The sequence below is a fragment of the Paroedura picta genome, unplaced genomic scaffold (genome assembly GCF_049243985.1).
Source record: "Paroedura picta isolate Pp20150507F unplaced genomic scaffold, Ppicta_v3.0 Ppicta_v3_sca21, whole genome shotgun sequence".
NCBI lineage: Eukaryota > Metazoa > Chordata > Lepidosauria > Squamata > Gekkonidae > Paroedura > Paroedura picta.
The window spans coordinates 412016-431867 of NW_027518618.1; the positions used below are offsets into that span (position 1 = coordinate 412016).

At 49.9% G+C, this 19852-nt stretch overlaps 1 protein-coding gene across 3 annotated transcripts; it reads right to left on the minus strand.

Annotated features, from left to right (window-relative positions):
• Positions 1 to 359: 359 nt before the first annotated feature.
• Positions 360 to 19455, minus strand: SIRT2 (sirtuin 2). 3 transcript variants are annotated; one of them, XM_077318532.1, is made up of 17 exons: positions 19293 to 19380; positions 19131 to 19180; positions 17092 to 17130; positions 14459 to 14504; positions 13581 to 13697; positions 12439 to 12480; positions 10348 to 10454; positions 10177 to 10233; positions 9478 to 9546; positions 7115 to 7244; positions 5362 to 5421; positions 4876 to 4931; positions 3332 to 3408; positions 3176 to 3227; positions 2245 to 2312; positions 1400 to 1466; positions 360 to 1249 (listed from the first exon to the last, which is right to left on the minus strand). In XM_077318532.1, coding segments are annotated over exons 4-17 (1053 nt in total). In that variant the 5' UTR covers positions 14460 to 14504; positions 17092 to 17130; positions 19131 to 19180; positions 19293 to 19380; the 3' UTR covers positions 360 to 1099. The 3 variants fall into 3 exon arrangements, with proteins under 3 accessions (XP_077174647.1, XP_077174646.1, XP_077174648.1); XM_077318531.1 differs by lacking the exon at positions 17092 to 17130 and having other exon boundaries at positions 19293 to 19455; XM_077318533.1 differs by lacking the exon at positions 19293 to 19380 and having other exon boundaries at positions 19131 to 19286.
• Positions 19456 to 19852: the final 397 nt, after the last annotated feature.

Sequence of the window (19852 nt, forward strand, 5' to 3'; positions counted from 1 at the left end):
CATCCAGATCAACTCTAAGCAGATGTCAATGTCAGGACAGCTTCAGCACACCCAGGGCTACCTGAACAGTGGCCCTACAATTACAGGACAACTTTTGAGAGACTTGCTGAGGCCTGAGAATTTCATTGCTTCGTTTTAATAGTCCCCCACCCTCCCACCCTAATGAACTGGGTGATATTTGGGATCTGCTCTCGGCTTCTGGGGAGGAAGATCCAGCAAGGAACAATCGTGTAAGAGAGGCAAAAAGCAACACACAGGCCCTGCACCTGCCAAACAGTCCCATGAAAAAGACCAGCTGGCACAGAAACAACACGGGTGGGAGCAGAGCCACCTGCGGGGAAAGACAGATGGAATCCTCATTGGGTCTCAAGATGTTTGAGTTTAATTGCCAGAGATGACAGCTTGATGCGAGTGACAGAGGAGAAAGCTTTCAACACTCTTAAAACCTGATACATTCCAAGAAATCAAGAGGGTTGGTTAGGAATGCCCTCCCAGCCACATTTTACAGCTTCCTTCCTTGACCAAGCAAATTTGATTTACTTTATTTATAACCCTGCCTTATTTCCCCAGCGGGGACCCAGGGCAACTCATGTCCTTATCCTCACAACAGTCCTGTGCAGTAGGATAGTGCACTCCAGTGAGCTTCCATGACACAAGTGGGGATTCGAACCCAGATCCTAACCAAGGAGAAGGCAGCATAAAGAGCAACACTGGGTCGGTTTGCCTCACGCAAGGGGTTAGAACTGCCTTCCTCCACGAGGAGCAGGGAGAGGATTAAATCGCAGAAATGGATGACGGTACAATGCAGAGTAAAGCCCTCACCCCCAATCATCAAACAGCTCACCCAGAATTCGGGAAAGGTGAGGCTTTAAGCAAACCCTCCCCAAAAGTCAGCAGAGAAAAAACACTGCAAAGCAGGATGGGACCCACTTGCAATTCCCACTGTGGCACCACGAAGGAAGCCCCCCTGTCAGTAGCCCCCCAGGAGGCTGAGATCCCACAGCAAGCTACAGGGGAGGGGGCCAAAAAGTCCATTCCGCTGGTGCCCAGTTGGCTTCAATGTTTAATGTGCCTGGACCAGCAGTCCCGCTTGCTCTCTTCATTCCTCTTCACATTTCTTCTTTGGGGACCGGGGCTGCTTGGCTTCCTTTGCTGGAGTGCTGCAGGCGCTGGCCCCGTCTCCGACAGCCTGCCCCGATTTGGCGTCGATGGCTGCGTGATCTTCCTTCACCAGTTTCTCCAGCTCTTTCTGAAGGAAAGGGGGAAAAGGTCGGAGGGGCAGAGCCGTCGCACAGCCAGGGAGGGCAAGGCACCTGGTGGATACCAGAGGGTGCCAAAGTGAGGCTCCCTGCCCATTTTTACCAGGTGGAGCCACTGGACCCCTTAACGTGACAAGTACCTTCCATCCTAGGAGCTCAGCCAATGCCAGGCAGCCTTCGTCACAGTCTCCGAGCCAGGCAACGTCCCTGGGGAGGGGGAGAGTGGACCCAGGTAACAATGGTGACTTAGTTCAGTAGAGAACAGTAAACGCTCCTCAGCCAGAACTGGTTTGGAGCACATAAACCGATTTGCACTCTAGAATCCTTACGAGGGCCCCGTAAGACAGGCCAGTAGATGAAGGGCTGACTGCACCCACCCTCAGAAAGAAGCTTCCGTGAGGGCAGGCCAGCCAAAGATGCTCCCTTCCATATTGGGAACTGTGGGATCCTTCCAGCTTTTGAGCTGAGAGCGGGAGGAGGAATTATTACTTAAATTAGAAATAGGATTGCCCTCTCGGGGCAGTGTACATCATATCATGTTAAGATCACATAAAATAAGTAGCTAAAACACCACATAATAACAATAGAATCGTCCCTGTGTCTGTTAGCAGCCTCTCCCCCATTCCAGGCTACAGATATTGCAAGGGAGCATGTGGCAGCAAATGCTGGCAGGGGCTCATGGGAATTGTAGTCCATGGACATCTGGAGGGCCGCAGTTTGACTACCTCTGTTCTACAGCAGTCCACAGAGGGGGGCTTGCAAGTTGCTTTTCTCCCTGAACTTGCCTACATTTCTTGCAACAGGGGACGTTGAAGGCCCATACTGGTTGCTGGGATCAACTCAAGTCCCAGGACTAGGTGTTTCCCTGCCTTCCCAGATCTTCCCCATTTTTCTCTGTTCCTCCTTTAATAACTTCAGGTCCTGTGACAGGATCTGTGGCTCGGCCACCTGTCCTGCTCCGGCTCTGGACCCCAAAGGGACTTGCCTGTATGCCTTCTCGGAATCAAAGTCCATCCCGCATCCGAAGCCCATCAGGGACATGAAGGGGTCGCTCTGCCGCCAAACAGAAAGGAGAGAGTTGGTGTGAGGAAGCAGGCCTAGCTGTGCAGGGCAAGGATCCGAAGCCTCTATTTCCCCTCACATCCCCTGCTGTGCATCCCCCCCCCCTCCTCTTGTGGTGCTAGAGATTTTCATTTCATCAGAAGACACTGTCCTTGCATGAGTGGAAGCTCCCTAGAAGCAGGAGAACACATCCTCAACTGCAGAGGATCACAAATAGAAGCGAGGCTTATCATCCAGGTTGAGGGAAATCCGGACTCAAGAGAAAATCCTCACTCCACCACGAGCTGAATGGTGGCCCATCTCAGCCCCATCTGCTTCGCAGGCTAAAACAGGGGAGAGTGTGTGTGTGGGGGGGACAGACAGATGCCTCCTTGGCTTGAAGCAGCAGCTTATGGGGGGAGGCAGTAGGGAAAGAGGGGCATGAAGGCCAACTGCAGGAGCCTTTCAGTGCCTTTATGAGAATTTTTGAATCCATTCTCACTTAGGCTGGGGTAAGTGACCCTGAGGTCTAAGTCCTGTGGGTACAGTCTCAGGGGAGCCTAAAAAGGGGTCTCTTCTTGGCAGTCGGTTACACAAACATCCGTTCCTTGGAAGCTAGACTGTCTCGGGGCGTGTGCAGATCCCCCTCCCAAAAAGGGACAAAGGCACAGAAGAGGGGTCACTCCATTCTCCAGCCTTGTTGGCATGCTCCACCCATCGTTCTTTTAAACCACAGAGGAGGAGGGAGTTTGGAAGGCATCCTTCTCACTCGGATTGCTAATAGCTCCTCTCAGTTCATCTGAGTTGGGTTGTTTTTTCCGTCACAAACTGAAGCACTGTTTTCCAAAGGATAAAGGCACCCAGCCAGGACTTACCTCCCCAGTCTTCTCTTTATTGATCAAGAGCCGGGGTGTGTTTGTGGGCACCCTGGAATGGACAAAGAGAAAAGCAGAAGTATGGGAATGGTGGCAACTCTGGGAAAAGCGAGGGTCCTCCCTCTCTGCCTGCCTTGGAACCTGCATGCCACCTACCTGCCAACAAGGGAAGCAAAGGGCTGCACCTGAAGGGAGGTGCCCAAGATGATCAGCAAATCCACGTTGCGGAAATCCTGTGCGAGAAGGGGAGAAGGGAGGAAACAGAAGCTGATGCCAAGGGACCGGAAAAATACTACTGAACCTGAGCTCAAGTCCTTCTCTCACCCCCCCAAAAAAATCAAGCCTCCTACCAACTTTTGTTCACTTTTTTCCCGAGCGACCATAATCTGACTGGTCTCTTCTTGTTTTTTAAGTATTCTGGTGTTCGTTTTAACAATGCTGCTTTGAGCTGGGCCTGTGGGCGCACTCTACAGAAAGCAGGGCTTCCCCCAAGGTATTAGGGGATGATTGCTTGCATCAAGGAAAGCCCAGCCCTTTGCAGAATGGATTTGCAGGATCCAGTTCCCAACAGTGTTGTTCAGGGAAAATGACAGGCCCTTTCGCTGGCAGATAGCCTGCCTCATTGCCACCTGTCCCCGAGGTTGCATTTTTAGACAGACGGACAAGATAGAAATATTTTTAAATAACAGGATTTTTAAAGAACATGCAGCACTGTTTTAAATGATCAGTGCACCGGCCAATGTACCGCCGTTCTTACTCCAATCTCTGAGACATGCTTGGGAGTTTGCTCAAGGCCAGGCTCAGTTCTGTTATACTTGTGCTCACGAGCGTTTGCAGAGAAATATGGGGTTTAAAAACCCCAGGAGGTAGGTTTTGGCAGTTGGCAACTGCCTAGGAGAAAGGGAAACTACTCCAATCTTTAATGGGTGGGGTAGTCAAATTGCAGCCCTCCAGATGTCCATGGACTACAATTCCCATGAGCCGGCAGGCCGGCTCATGGGAACTGTAGTCCATGGACATCTGGAGGGCTGCAGTTTGACTACCCCTGGTAGACCCAGCGCATTAAGTGGTTGTGTTCTCCTGAATAACAGGCAATTTCTGACCAGAAAAAGGGAGGCAAATTGTAGCTGTGCCACATTACACAAGGCAAAAGCTGGTTGTGGCTTACAGGGCTACGTGGAAGAGATCCCAACAAGCTCCAAAAAGGTACGTTTATGGGGATGCCAGCCACACTCTGCTTCTTTGAATCCTGGCCTTTGCTCCTGCTTGCACTCTTAGCAGCAGCTGTGCCATTCCCCCCCCCCCTCACACACAGGGGAAGGGCTTTGTGACATAGTTCCAGCCCAGCAGGAAGCAAAGAGGGAATGTGCTGATGCCATCATGCTACACAGCCAATCGGGTCTGGACTGGTCATATGTGGGTGATTCCAGCCAACTGGATCACTAGTCCTCACTTTTTGCTCCCTTCATTGCTGTAAAACTGCTGGCAGAAGAGGAGTTGGGTTTTATACTCCACTTTTCACTATCCGAAGGAGTCCCAAAGCAGCTTACAATCCCCTTCTTCTCCCCACAACAGACACCCTGTGAGGTAGGTGGGGCTGAGAGAACACTGATAAGACTGCTCTGTGAGAACAGCACTAACGTACACTTAGGGCTGCAAGAGCCCTGAACCCAAGGGGACAAAGCAAGGGGGGCACTTACTGACTGCATCAGAGAGAAGAAACGGGAAGGCAGGTTCTCCCCAAAGAAGACAATATCTGCATAAAGAGACATTGGGTCAAGGGTGCATATGGGCTGTGATTTTGGGGTTGCAAAACACTCAGCCTCCTGAGAATCTTGGTTTTTGTTTTTTTAAAAAGAGCATGCCGGCACATGCAAATTTCTCATCCTTACAGCTGAGAAAATGTGCTTCAAGATGTGCAGTTGAAGAGGCTGAAAGCAGGGGACACTTTGTGGCTTTCTCTGCCTCTTCTGACAGCCATTCTGTGGCTGGCTTCAACACCTGCGGCAGCTGTTTTGTGACTGCACCCAACCACCTGTGTTAGAAGTCCAAAGGTTGCCTGTAGGTTCAAAAAGGTTGGAGGGCCCTGCCTTAAAACCAAGGGCTTCCAGGTGCACTTGGAGAATGAAATGGAGGGGGGCTTCAGTGTGGGTAGAGGGGGGAGATTTTCCAAATGGGCCACTCACCTGGCTTTACCACACTCTGACATTTTTCACACTTGGGGATGAGGGATGAGAAGATCTTTTCTGAAAGGAAACACAAGGAGGTCTTATCCTGCGTACTGCAAATCTATCACAGCCACTTCACAAGCAGACAGTTATTCTTTAGCTGCATCCTCAGGATCAAGGGCTGAGTTCCACTCTGGCTCCCCTCCCCTCTCATGCAAAATCTGCAGAATCTAACCAGGACACTTACAAAGGGACCTTAAGACTTTAGCCCTTAAAAGAGCTTCTTGGATGAAGAATTCGGGAGGACTCAAAAGGTTGCACGCTGTATGTTGGTTTGCCTTAATGAAAGATATGACATGGCTTGTCTGTACATTTCACTGAAGCAGCCAATACTGACAGATAATGAAACCAACCCTGTGCTCCTGAGCTATTTCCCAGCAGTTTCTGAGCTGTTTCTGCAATTTTTGCTAGGCCTTTCTATTGAACAAAGTGAAGCCATTTTAGAATTCTCTAGGTCAGTGGTCCCCAGCCTTTTTATCACCGGGGACCACTCAACGCCTTTTACTGAGGCCCGGTGGGGGGGGGGTAGTTTACTCCTCTACTCTCAACCACTTCCCTAGCGCTCTCTGATTGCCATGGTAATGTTTAAACATCCCTTCAAAATAAGATACAGCCACCCCACAACAATGAAGTGTGTTGTAAAGGGCTGGGGGTGATGAAGTAAATGGCCAGGGGGGGGGGGAGAAGGCGTCCTTCGGGGCCCACCTCCAATTAGTCAAAGGACCACATGTGGTCCGCGGCTCACAGGTTGGGGATCGCTACTCTAGGTCTCCCTGTCCTCCTAATAAGCGCAAAATCTGCCTCTCTCCCAGAAACAAGCACATCTTCTTGTGCTGCCTAGAGACAGCCGGGAGACTAGCCTATGGCTCTTGAAGGTCATTTGATACAGAGAACAGATGCCCACAACTCCTGGCTCAGGCACGCCCAAGAGAACATACAGTCACTTAACTCCAGGAGGCTCCACTCAGTCCTCTCCATCAGGGAGAACGGAAACATGCACAGAACATGTAGCTATGCATATTTATGAAAATGTAATGTGGCACCACTGGGCTGTTGTGAAGACAGAATAAGAGGGAATCCAAGAGCTCAGCAAATCCAAGAGCTAAACTCCACATCCTGAGGAGATTCTGTGGCCCAGCACATCTGGGCTGTGGCTTCTTAGCGTGCTGTCAGGTGTACCTCTGTGTGTGTCTGTCTTTGTTCCCTTGTATTTGTAAGGCTAAGTAGGTTATGTTAACTGCTATTAATCTGTTGTGGAATAAGCAATGTTTTCGTTCAGAACTTATTCCTGTGAATTTATGAGTGAGTGGGCTTAGTGGGAATTCTCCCAATATCGCATGATCTTTTTTTTCTCTCTGGGAGGGGTCCAATCCCCCCCAGGCAGAAGCAGCTGTGCAATCCAATCTCTTGAGTGTGACTTCCCCTTGAGAGCTTGACTCCTCCACTTTGAGGGGTGTTATCCTAGAACTACTTGCAGCTGGCCAGCCCTGCAAGGCAGGAGAGCACTAAGAAACATCTGAATCAATTTTATACCGAACAATGTCAGTTCAAGGGGTGAGCATTTACACATTGCTTTCTCCTGAGCATAAAGTAATGCCCAGGAGATGCTACAAGTCTGCTCTGCAGGGTTGTCTATTTAACACGGGCCTTCAATACACCTTGAAAGACACCACCCTTGCTGATTGCCTCCCCCCACCACCCCAAAACTCACCTTTCATCCAGTCTAGGCTGTAAGACTTCCGGCACAAACTGCTGGTGCAGTGAGAGGTGAAGAAGGTGCCATGAGCTTCTACTAGGTCTTCCTCACCAAGACCAGCTACCCGTTCCAAGGTATCAATGTTCTGCCAATGAGAAATCACCCCAGAAGTGTGGATGTGGGGAACACGGCAAGTCAAAATGGCTGTCCACCCAAATGGTATGCAGCAGAAGATGGGGAAGACCACCACTCAAATCCTGCCTGGAGAGCCGGTTGGGTGTAGTGGTTAGGAGTGCGGACTTCTAATCTGGCATGTCAGGTTTGATTCTGCACTCCCCCACATGCAACCAGCTGGGTGACCTTGGGCTCGCCACGGCATTGATAATGTTGTTCTGACTGAGCAGGAATATCAGGGCTCTCTCAGCCTCACCCACTTCACAGGGTGTCTCTTATGGGGATAGGGAAGGCGACTGTAAGCCGCTTTGAGCCTCCTTCAGGTAGAGAAAAGCGGCATACAAGAATCAACTCTTCTTCTAAAGCTCACTGGGTGTGACTTTGGGCCAGTCACTCTTCTTGCTCAGCCTAACGTACCTTACAAGGTTGTGGGGAGAGGAAAATGGAGGGGAGAATTAGTGGGGCTAACCTATCTTAAGAACCACCACCTTCTCCCATAGGATCCCAACCCCACTTACTCAAGAGACCCTGACATCTGAGTTGGCAACCCAAGAAGAAGAAAACCCGGGGGTTCTGTACCCTGGATTCCATTGCCTGAAGGAGTCTCAAAACAGTTGACAATCGCCTTCCCTTCCTCTCCCCACAAGAGGCACCCTGTGAGGCTGAGAGTGAGAAGAGAACTGTCCCTGGCTTAGGGTCACCCAGCTGGCTGCAGGTTGAGGAATGGGGAACCAAACCTGGTTCTCCAGATCAGAGGCTGCTGCTCCTAACCACATCACACTGACCCAGTCAGTAGGCAATGAAAGGGCTTCTTGCCAGTCATTTGGACCCCCTTCCTCAGGGAGATCTGTCTGTCTCCCTCAACCAGGCTCTTCCACCAGCTGGTAAAGACTATTTGTGGTGTACCCCCAATAACAGTTATTGGCCCTCCTCTCCAGTTCTCTTGTTGTGTTTTTATTGAGTTATTTCATCATTCTAATGCTGGTTGTAACTCTTTTAATATATTCTGTGCACCGCCTTGCGGACCCTAATCAGCTAGAAAGAATGGCTCGTGGCGGGTTATAAACATCAGCTCCCAGAATGGCTCGTGGCGGGTTATAAACATACATAGCTAAAAGGCTTGGTGTGGGCCTGTGGCAGGCTGCCTCATTGAAAAAGACTAGCCTAGAACTGAATTGGGTAATTGGTATTTTCGCTTTCTGTCCAAGTAGGGAGAACAGTCGCATACAAATACTGCAAACAAACAACCCAAACAAGCACCTGCACTCAAGTTGCTGGGGGGGGGGGGGCAGGAATGCAGCTGGTCAGCAATTAGCCCATGCTGCTTGGACAGATCCTCTTCCTGAGCTTAAATCGGAAAATCTGTTATAATTTGCAGCACAACTGACCCAGGACTGATCTGGAGACTGTCAGCACTGGCCTTTGGACTATGACATCATGACTGAGGGGTGACATGATAGAGATGTATAAAATTATGCCTGGGATGGAGAAGGTAGAAGTCCTTTTCTTCCTTTCTCAAAATACTCCTGGACACTCAATGAGCTTCGCAGAGAGCACGGGATGTCTTTCTTTACCCAAAGAGTCATTAACCCATGGGATTCACTGCTACAAGCAGTGGGCTGCAAATATAGACAGCATCAAGAGGAGACTGGATAAAGATATGGGGCAGAAGTCCATCAGTGGCTCTTAGCCACAAGTGATAAGAGGGGACACTCTGTCTGGGACAGGGATGCTCTGCCTTCTTGGTGCTTGGGAGGGGCTCTGGAGTTTGGTCTCTCCTGGGGGGGCCTCCCTGCATTTTGGTCCCTGTGGGAAACAGAGTGCTGGACTGGATGGGCTGTTGGCCTACTCTAACACGGCTTCTTGTATGTTCTTACAAATCTCCCTCAGGACCCCCCCAGTGTGGGAGGAATGACAAGGAAACATTCAGGGGGTTATTTGTCTATAGCTTGCCCATGTGAAATAAACTGCTCACAGCAGCTGCTGCCCCAGAGGTTTTTCCTTATTGCTCCACAGGAAACATGACCGGGCCTATACCCAAGCAGGGCTCTGGGACACTGGCCTTTCCCTCCCCTCCCCCTTTCCCTCCAGAGCTGGCTTGCACAGCACCGCTTCCAGGGAGGCCAAAGGCTTCTCCTCAAGCACGGTCAGGTGGGCTAGCAGCCAGCTACCTTGACCCAGGGGGAGGGCCGGTTTCCACCTACCTGGGTGTAGCAGCGCAGCAGCAGCCCTTTCTCCTTCAGGAGGCGTATGAAGTAGTGGCAGACGGTGGGCTGGAAAAGGAGCAGAGCTTTGGGTGAGGGGATGCTTTGCTCCGAGAGAAAGGCAGGGGGGCAAACTGGGCTGGGCTCAACATTCAGACTGCTTGGACGAGGCTGTGGGAAGGGGCCTGGAATGGAACGTGGGATGGTGGATTGTCTCTAGGACATGTTTTGGGTTCAAGATTTAGACCCCACTTTTCTACCATTTAGATCTTTGAGAGGCTTCCTTGTATAAAGGCCTTCATGGCCTTGGCTGCTCTTTTGTTGGCTCTACTGACTCACTGTGTGCAATCCACTTTGAATCCCTGTGAGAAAGGTAAACCATAAGTAAACAAGGAAGCTTTACAAATGAGCTCCAAACAAAGAACAAGACTCCCTCTCCTCCCTTGGCGACACCAGCGGTGGTTCTGGTTGTTGTGGCCACAGTAATGCCCTTATCAAGACACCCGGAACCACCTCTGATGCTGGCAAGGGAGAAGAGCACTCCCGAGCTGAGAGTCACAAAGAGGTTAGCGTTTATGACTGCGACCATGTTGAACTCAGGTTCCCAAAAGCTGACTTGGAAACCAGCTCCTTCCCCTCAGCTGTCCTGCCACTCTAAAGCCAAAGAGATGTTGAAGGTCACCAACATGTGGAACTCACCTTAAACTGACCTGGGTACAGTTCCCGGGCCAGGGCAAAGAACGGCTCTGGGTGTTGCTAAACGGAGAGAGAGAAAGAGACAGCTTTTTGCTAGATGAAAATTCACTTCTTCTGGAGCATGGTAGGGTCACAGCCCATGCCAAACTGCAGGCAGGGGATGCCGCACAATACCTTGAAGTAGCTGATCTCAAAAATGGCCTCAGGGTACGGAAGATTGTACTGCTGCAGGTTGGCGTAGAGCCCCGTGCCCGGGGAACGGAAATCTGGGATCCCCGCAGCTGCAAGGCACAAGGTTGCTTGGTAAGGAGATGCCAAAGCAGAACAGACAAATGGGTGAAGGTGGCAGGCTTGTGGGATCTCTGAACTGATTGTCCTAGAATGCACCCAACATTACTCTGTAATCATAAACTGCTGGGGAAACCTGCACCTTTAAAAAGATTTCAGCCTGGACCTATATCACCTCCAGCAGGGAGTTTTTAAAGGATGGGCTGAGCACTATTTGATGTTCAGAGGTCCTGCAACAACAGCTGCATTTTCCCAACAATGGAGGCTTTGTTGTTGTTGTTATGTGCGAAGTCGTGTCCGACCCATCGCGACCCCATGGACAATGATCCTCCAGGCCTTCCTGTCCTCTACCATTCCCCGGAGTCCATTCAAGTTTGCACCTACTGCTTCAGTGACTCCATCCATCCACCTCATTCTCTGTCGTCCCCTTCTTCTTTTGCCCTCGATCTCTCCCAGCATTAGGCTCTTCTCCAGGGAGTCCTTCCTTCTCATGAGGTGGCCAAAATATTTGAGTTTCATCTTCAGGATCTGGCCTTCTAAAGAGCAGTCAGGGCTGATCTCCTCTAGGACTGACTGGTTTGTTCGCCTTGCAGTCCAAGGGACTCGCAAGAGTCTTCTCCAGCACCAGAGTTCAAAAGCCTCAATTCTTTGACGCTCGGCCTTCCTTATGGTCCAACTTTCGCAGCCATACATTGCAACTGGGAAGACCATAGCCTTGACTAAACGCACTTTTGTTGGCAGGGTGATGTCTCTGCTTTTTAGGATGCTGTCTAGATTTGCCATAGCTTTCCTCCCCAGGAGCAAGCGTCTTTTAATTTCTTTGCTGCAGTCCCCATCTGCAGTGATCTTGGAGCCCAGGAAAATAAAATCTGTCACTATCTCCATTTCTTCCCCTTCTATTTGCCAGGAATTGAGAGGGCCGGATGCCATGATCTTTGTTTTCTTGATGTTGAGTTTCAAGCCAACTTTGGCACTCTCCTCCTTCACCCGCATCAACAGGCTCTTTAGTTCCTCTTCACTTTCTGCCATTAGAGTGGTATCATCTGCATATCTGAGGTTGTTGATATTTCTCCCTGCAATCTTGATCCCAATTTGTGACTCCTCTAATCCCGCATTTCTCATGATGTGCTCTGCATACAAGTTAAATAGGCAAGGCGACAGTATACAGCCTTGCCGAACTCCTTTCTCAATTTTGAACCAGTCAGTGATTCCATGTTCAGTTCTCACTGTTGCTTCTTGACCTGCATATAAATTTCTCAAGAGACAAATAAGATGCTCTGGTATTCCCATCTCTTTAAGAACTTGCCACAATTTGTTGTGCTCCACACAATCAAAGGCTTTAGCATAGTCAATGAAGCAGAAGTAGACGTTCTTCTGGTACTCCCTAGCTTTCTCCATGATCCAGCGTATGTTGGCAATTTGATCTCTAGTTCCTCTGCCTCTTCGAAATCCTGCCTGTACTTCTGGAAGTTCTCGGTCCACATATTGCTGGAGCCTAGCTTGTAGGATTTTGAGCATAACTTTGCTAGCATGAGAATTGGAGGCTTAAACGCACACATAGATTAAGTGTGCAATCTTCTTCCCCACCCCCATGATTGTATCTTTGGAAGGGCAGAACTCAGGGACAAAACGCATGCAGGTTCAGTTCCTGGATTCTCTGAGCCAAGGATTTCTGGAAAATCTCTGTCTCAGATGGTGGGTGCCAGTCCCAGCACAGTACTGAGCTGTGGATAGACTGATGAGAGCCAGGTCCCTCTATCCATATGCTGAACCCTGCAGAAATGGACAAATTCTATCAAAAAATTATTTTCTTTTCCATTTAGCCCCTAAGGTGACGTTGCTATAACAACCAAAGACACGTCACAGCTTTCAACACGTCTTGGGGAGACGACTGTCATAGCCATCCTGAGGACTAGTCTTACCCATCCCTCCCTTCAGACACAAATCTAGAGAGGCTGTGTACCCTGTGACACTCACCGGTTGAGATTCCAGCTCCTACCATGCACACCACCTTCTTGCCTGCCAGAGAAACAGATGCTTTTAACTTCCAGCCTGTGAAATCTAGACAAAGCAACCTCAGGCCTACCCTTTCCAAACTGACCCACAACATTTCAAAAGTGAAAGAGCAGCACAGGGTAGCCCTGGGCTATCAACCTCTCATTCAAATATTAACAGATGAAGAAGAGTTGGTTTTTATATGCCGCTTTTCTCTACCAGGAGTCTCAAAGCAGCTTATAATCACCTTCCCTTTCCTCTCTCCGCAACAGACGTGCTGTGAAGTAGGTTAGGCTGAGAGAGCCCTGATATTACTGCTCAGAACAGCTCTATCAGAGCTATGGCAAGCCCAAGGTCACCCAGCTGGCTGCATGGGGGGAGCGGGCAATCAAACCCCGCTCCCCAGATTAGAAGCCGCTGCTCCTAACCACTACACCAAGCGTTGAAAGGATTCTTCACACAATACAGGAATGGCTAACCATGTTCTTAAAGCAGTGCAATGCAGAGTTAAAGCCTCAATTGTACCTCCTCACCCATCCCTGGTTCTCAACAGGTCTCTCTAGTTCAGGGACTCCCAACCAGGGTTCTGAGGCACCCTGGGGTTATGTGAGACTCCCCAAGAGACTCCTCTTTCCTGAAAGTGTGGAGGGCCAGTGACATCACTAAATGTCCCTGGAGCCCCCTTTCTCTGTGGCTCTACAGGCCCAGTCTCTTTCTCCACGATGGAAACGGTAAATGATTGATTGATTGGCTGGCTCCCACATTTTACTTCTGCGCCCACTTCTCTGAAGGGGCACGCCACCACTTCTGGGGGGGTCCTTGAAGCTGGAAAAATATTTCAGGGGTTCCTCCACAGTCAGAAGTTTGAAAGGCTGCTCTAGCTCCCTGTTCTCTAATTAAACAATTCCGCAACTGTTCATGGGAACACATTTTATTAGAAGATAAACAGTTGTGGAGAAACAGTTCTAGAGCCTAGAGTGCTGGCCCCATGCCTGAGAGTGCCACATTCAACCTGCTCGCTTGGTGATCTCGTCCCACGCTGGAAGAAGCCAAATGGGCTGAGGAAACAGTTGCCGCCTGCCGCCTGGGTCAGAGCCCACCTGCGGGTGGGACGACTGGCTTACATTTCTCACTCAGCAGGAACCTGCTCACGCCCTCCAACGTCAGCTCATCCAGCACCTTCTCGGGCTTCTCGCTGCCCAGGCCCAGCGTCCGGGAGAAGAGGTTCCGCAAGAAATCCACTGGCAGGAGACAGAGGACCTTGAGGTTAGCCAGGCAGGTCTGCAGGGCCCTGGCCTCTGCTCCCAATTTTTTTGGGAAACTCCAGCTGCTCCAAGGCTGGCTACCATGCCCCACTCAGGAACACAAATGCGTGGAGCCTCCCTTTGTCTGTCACTGGAAGGGGGCACTCGCTCACCTGTCCTGCTTAACTGACTGCCTCTGCATCCCATTATTACCCACCCTGCTTTCAAGAAAGCCTCGAATCGATCATTAAACCAGGAAAAGGGAACCTGCTCACTGAAGGGGACTTACCACTAAACAGCAGACTGTGCTAGAATTGCTTCTATGGGGACTGATTGTTACCACAAACAGAGCACTGCATATTCAACAGTAAGCACAAAGCCTATTTTTAATTGCCGATTGCTGAAAAGGGATCATTTGCCTGAATAAAGCGGCAGCAGTAGGGACTGTCCCCTCTTTCCCCAGCCAGGCAAATGAGCCATTTCCTTGATTGTTAAGTGAGAAGCGAAAGCACTTGTGTGTTAGAACTGCAGGCCTGGGAGTTTTCAGTATCTGGTAATGAATAGCCTTTCCAGTCATTTTAACCACAGCTTCTTTTAGGCAGCATCTCAGAAGCAAGGTAAGGGAATGACAGCGGCTTCTTCAGAATTACACAAATGTCCTTGGTCTCAACAGATGAGACTCTGTCAACAATGTTAAGTGAAACCCAAGCTTTTGTGTACCTCCTGTGGGTACTGACTTGCCCAAATGGAATACCTACTTTCCGACTGGCCTGATGCCCCAGCTTCGTCGTCAGAATCAGGACTCTGAGTGAAAACAGGAAGAGAGAAAGGAAAAAACATGGTTGCTTGCTCCTTTGGCATGGCAAGCAAGGGATGTCTCCCTCTCTTGAAATGTCCCAACCTGTACGCTGCAAGAAGCTCTGCAGATACCCACAGTCAGCTGGGAGTGGGGGTGGCAAGTGCAAACACTTTTCATTCAGCCAGCGCTCAAATTCCAAGGTTAGAGAAATTGTGTTCAAGTCCTGCACCTCGACTGAGAAGCTGTTCTCTCTAATCCTGTCTATGTCTCTATCACATTTCTGATGCACACTCTCTTAAGGAGCTCAGAGCTGTGTATAAGCTTTTCCTCTTCCCACTTTAGCTTCGCAACCCTGCAAGGGTCTGAGAAAACCACCTAACAAGCACCCTGGGAGAACGAGGAATTGAACCAAGGTCTCCAACTATCTCACTGCACCAGTTCAACTGGATGTGTATGAGCTAGCTCAGGTCTCTCAGAATTCAGAAAGGGGCACTCTGCATATGTACAAGCCGTGTTTAATTATTATACCTACATAGCAGCTAAGTGGTGAACCAGTGACCCTTCTGTATCACTCGCTAGTTGACCTCTCTCCTCAAGATCTAGTTTACACATGCAGTAGGGTGAGGGGGTAGAATGGTAACCCACTTCAGAATGCATTCTCAAATTCTCCCAGGATTAAAAGCTCTGTAAAGGCAGAGACCCAGAGGCATGGCAAAGAAAGAGAAAGGGTAGAACCTTCTTCTCTGCTGTGTGAGGTTTCTGTTTGCAACGAGTCTTATGCCAGTTCAAAGCTGAATTTTACCAACAGCTGCCTTTTCTGCCACCTCAGTTTCTTGCGTTTTGCAGCTTCAAAGCCCACATCTCATTTATGACTAGGAGATTATCATCCTGACCTTTAGGCTTGTACATATGCAGAGTGCCCCTTTCTGAATTCTGAGAGACCTGAGCTAGCTCATACACATCCAGTTGAACTGGTGCAGTGAGATAGTTGGAGACCTTGGTTCAATTCCTCGTTCTCCCAGGGTGCTTGTTAGGTGGTTAGGACTTTTTATACTCCTACATAATTGAGCACATTATTTTTATGACATCACATGATCCAGAGCCAAGCATTCAAGAGGAGAAGCTACAGCTCAGCTGTACAGTGGAGCTTTGAGAGTGTTCCTGAATAAAAAATCTCACCTGGTTGTCTCCTCTGTCCCCATACAATCTCTACCGGTTGCCAGATCCCCAGCCGACACACAGATCACCCTTATCGCCCTTGAGGAAGGTCCTACACTTGTAAAATAACTATGTGACAGATAACCATCTGTCCAGAAAGGTACCTCCATTAGTACATTGCAGTAAAACACAGGGGAAAGCCCCAGGCATGACAGAAGGAAAGTCAGCTGAAGTTCAATCCGGCTAAGATGGAAGTCATCTGGGTTGACATGCTGAGGGGAAAACAGGGCAACTGGGGGGGGAGATAGTACAACTCTCAACAGGACCAATTTAATACCTTTGGCCATGGTCAAAAGCTTGGGTGTGATCTTGGATATCTCCTTATTTATGGAAGTCACAACTGTCACTCATCAGGTGTTTTACCACCTACATCAGGCACAACAACTGGCACCTTACCTCTCAACATCCGACCTAGCCACTCTAAGCCATGCAACAGCTACTTAAAATCATAGAGTTGGAAGGGACCTCCGGGGTCACCTAGTCCAACCTCCTGCACAAAGCAAGAAATTCACAACTACCTGCCCAACTACTGTGACCCCAATTCCATAACCAGATGATGCCCCCTCCCCCCCAAAAAACCCAAATCCCTGGCCATTCTGGCCTGGAGGAAATTCACCTCCCAACCCCAAAGTGGTGATCAGCACTTCCTTGGCCATGCAAGAAAGGGCCACAAGAGCCAAGCACAGACAGAGTCCCTTCCTGCCCACCCACTCACAATCTGCCTAAGTTCACAGAATCAACACTTCTGCCCAGTGGCTATCTAGCCTCTGCTTAAAAACTTCCAAAGTAGGAGAACCCATCACCTTCTGAGGAAGCCTGTTCCACTGAGGAACTACTCAGTCAGGAACTTCTTCCGGATGTTTAGCCAAAAATTTCAACCCATTGTTCTGGTCCAATCTTCTGGGGCAACAGAAAACAGCTCTGCTCCATCTTCTCTATGACAGCCCTTCAAGTGTTGGAAGATGGTCATCATATCACCTCTGAGTTGTCTTCTCTCCAGGCTAAATGGACCAAGCTCCCTCAACCTTTCCTCATACGACTTGGGTCTGCAAACCCCTCACCATCTTCATTGCCCTCCTCTGGACACGTTCCAGTTTCTCTACATCTTTCTTCAGTTGTGGTGCCCAAAACTGAACACAGTACCCCAAGTGAGGTCTTACCAGAGTGGAGTAAATATGTAACATCATCTTGTGTGATCTGGACAGTACTTCTTTTGATACAGACCAAAATCCCATTTGCCTTTTTAGCCACCGAGTCACACTGTGGACTCATGTTCAGTGTCTGGTTTACTAAGACCCCCAAGATCCTTTTCTCACGTACTGTGCCCAAGACAGGTCTCCCCCATGCTATAATGATGCATTTTATTTTTCCTACCTAAATGCAGAACTTTATATTGCCCAACCCTCAGAAGATCTGAAAATTCAAAATATATAGTTTTAATCTATTTTAACAGATTAAACAATGTAATTAACTTTTAAATTTGTTATATACTTATATTTTTCTACTGTTTTATTCAGATGTTATCTGCCCTGAGTGAACAAAGAAGGGTAAATTGCAGTAGAATCCCTCCCCCAAGTAGCCATTTTCTCCAGGAGAACTGATCTTGGTCATTTGGAGACCATCTGTAAGAGCAGATGACACCTGGAGGTTGGCAACCCTAACAGAATCACCCCCACCCTCTCTCTCAGCAACTGGCATTCAGAGGTAGACTGTTCCAGCACAAAAAAGTCCCATTCAGCATTATGGCCAAACTGTGATGGATCTACACTCCTATGCATCTGATTAAATGAGCTCAAACAACCCTGGAATACATTTATTTTCTATACTGCCCCTCCCTTCAAGAGGGCTCGGGGCAGTTTACAATAAAAGCATAGTTAAGAACTATTTCTCCTCCCCCCCCCAGACTGCGTAGGGCCTTGAAGGTCAGTACCAAGACCTTGAACTGGATCCTGCAGCTGCAGGAGGGCAGGTAAAATATGGGCCCTCAACAGGGTTTCCATAAGGAACCATGTTATAGGTGCATTCTGCACCAGCTGTAATCTCCGGATCAGGGCCAAGGGTAGCCCCTCTGTAGAGAGAGTTGCAGTAATGCAACCTGGAGGTGACAATGCATGGAACACTGTGGTCTCCCGAGGCCAGATTCTGCACTACTCGCTTTGCTTGGTGCGCATAGTACAATGTCTAGCGAGCTACATTCATACCCTGTGCCTCCACTGATAGAGCTGCCGAAGGTCATCACCAGTTCTTGACGATGCACTAGGCTGTTTGTTGTATTCTGTCTAGAGAGGAGGGGCATACTGCCTCTTTTTGCCCGTTCTTCCCCAGACACAGGCCCTCCCATCATGGAGGGGTTGAATTTCAGGCAGCTCTGTCAGAGCCTAAGCCTCCAGAAATCTGGCCAGTGAATGGGGTGGGGAAGGAGGGGAATGTCCTGCCAGCTGGCCATCAACAGAGTTGGGTGTCATCAGCACTGGAGGCCCCCCAGCCCATACCTCCTAAGCAGCTGTGCACATAGATGTTAAGTAATACTGAGGAGACCACAAGGGTGACTGTCTCTGCAACTTTTATCCTCACGTCGGCAAGCCAAGAACTTGTGATGACTGTGTCAAGGGCTGCTGTGAGACCTAATAACACAAGCACACCTGGCCCGCCTTTGCTTGTTTAAAGTAGAGGGGTGGGGCAAACTGTGGTCCTCCAGATGTCCATGGTCTACACTTAACATTAGTCCTTGCCAACAAACCAGGAGTGGCCAAATGGCAGCTCTCCAGGTGTCCATAGACTACAATTACCATGAGATCCCGCTAATTGGCCCTGTTGGAAGAGGTTCATGGGAATTGTAGTCCATGGACATCTGGAGAGCCGCAGTTTGGCTACCCCCCCAGGAGTGGCTCTCCAGATGTCCATGGACTACAATTCCCATGAGCCCCCTGCTAACATGGCACTTGTAGTCCATTGCACCTTCCAGGGGTGGCCAAACTGGATTACAGTCCCATGGGCTACAATTCCCCTGCCAGCAGGGGCTCATGGGAACTGTAGTCCATGGACATCTGGAGAGCTACAATTTGGCCCAGGGGTAGTCAAACTGCGGCCCTCCAGATGTCCATGGACTACAAGTCCCATGAGCCCCTGCCAGCGTTTGCTGGCAGGGGCTCATGGGAATTGTAGTCCATGGACATCTGGAGGGCCGCAGTTTGACTATCCCTGGTTTGGCCCTCCTGGTCCCAAGTGCCGCTGGGCACCTGTTTAGTTCTGCTGCCAGGGATTTGGCACCGGGGCAGCCCCCCTGTAACGAGGAGCTTGTTCTGAAAGGCGCTCCCGTGGCGGGGAGTTCCGCAGCTGCGCCAACCAGTCGTCTCCCGCTTCAGGGCCCCAATGGCGGAGGGCGATGGCGGGATCCTCCCCGCGCAACTCACCGACGGCCCCGATCCCTTCTCGGCGTCGCCCTCGGCTGAGGCTCCGGGACCTGCGACGGGAAGAAAACAAGAGCAGAGCAGGGGGCGACTATGACAGGCAGAGGAGCGAGGCGTCTAGGCGCTTTCCCCCTGCCACCCTCAGCCCGACTCAGCCCCGATTACCCTCCCGGTTGTCCATGGAGGCCCCCTCGCCTGGCCGGACGCCGGCTATGAGGTAAGGGAGACGCCAGAGCTGCGGGTCGCCCTGACAGGAAAACGACAACTCCTGTCTGCCCTCCCAGCATGCACCACGGCGACAGGCGGGGCGCATCACGTGACCCCAGGCAGCCAATCAGCCTCCGGCAACAGTGATTCGTCCCCTGTCAGGTCTTGCGCCGCCTGTTTGTGGTGTTTGTTTATTATTACTATCACCTCGCCAACCAAAATAAAGCGATATATTATTGAAAAATAATCAGAGAATTAGTACGGTTTCAAGTTCAAGAGGAATACGAATAAAAGCGGGAAAACAAATGACAAGAATTAATAAATGGGGGAATGTCTTGGGGAGCGGCGGTTTAGACTCTCAAAAATAAATTTGTATATCAACAAAAAAAGCATTTCCGAATTATAAGAGCTCTGGTTAATTCTTCGGGCCGAGAGGCATTCTTTGTTGATTTTCTCTCATTTTTAGAACTTTGCGTCCTCTGGCGAAGCCGTCGGGCTTTGGGGACTACCATCCCCAA

Coding starts and splice junctions, on each gene's coding strand:
- SIRT2 (XM_077318531.1), bottom strand. CDS start 19,440: ATGCGCCCCGCCTGTCGCCGTGGTGCATGCTGGGAGGGCAGACAGGAG. Junction 12,481..13,580: donor GTTCCTGCTGAGTGAGAAAT/GTAAGCCAGTCG, acceptor TTTCTCTGGCAG/GCAAGAAGGTGGTGTGCATG. Junction 5,422..7,114: donor CAGCCTAGACTGGATGAAAG/GTGAGTTTTGGG, acceptor GTTTCCTTTCAG/AAAAGATCTTCTCATCCCTC.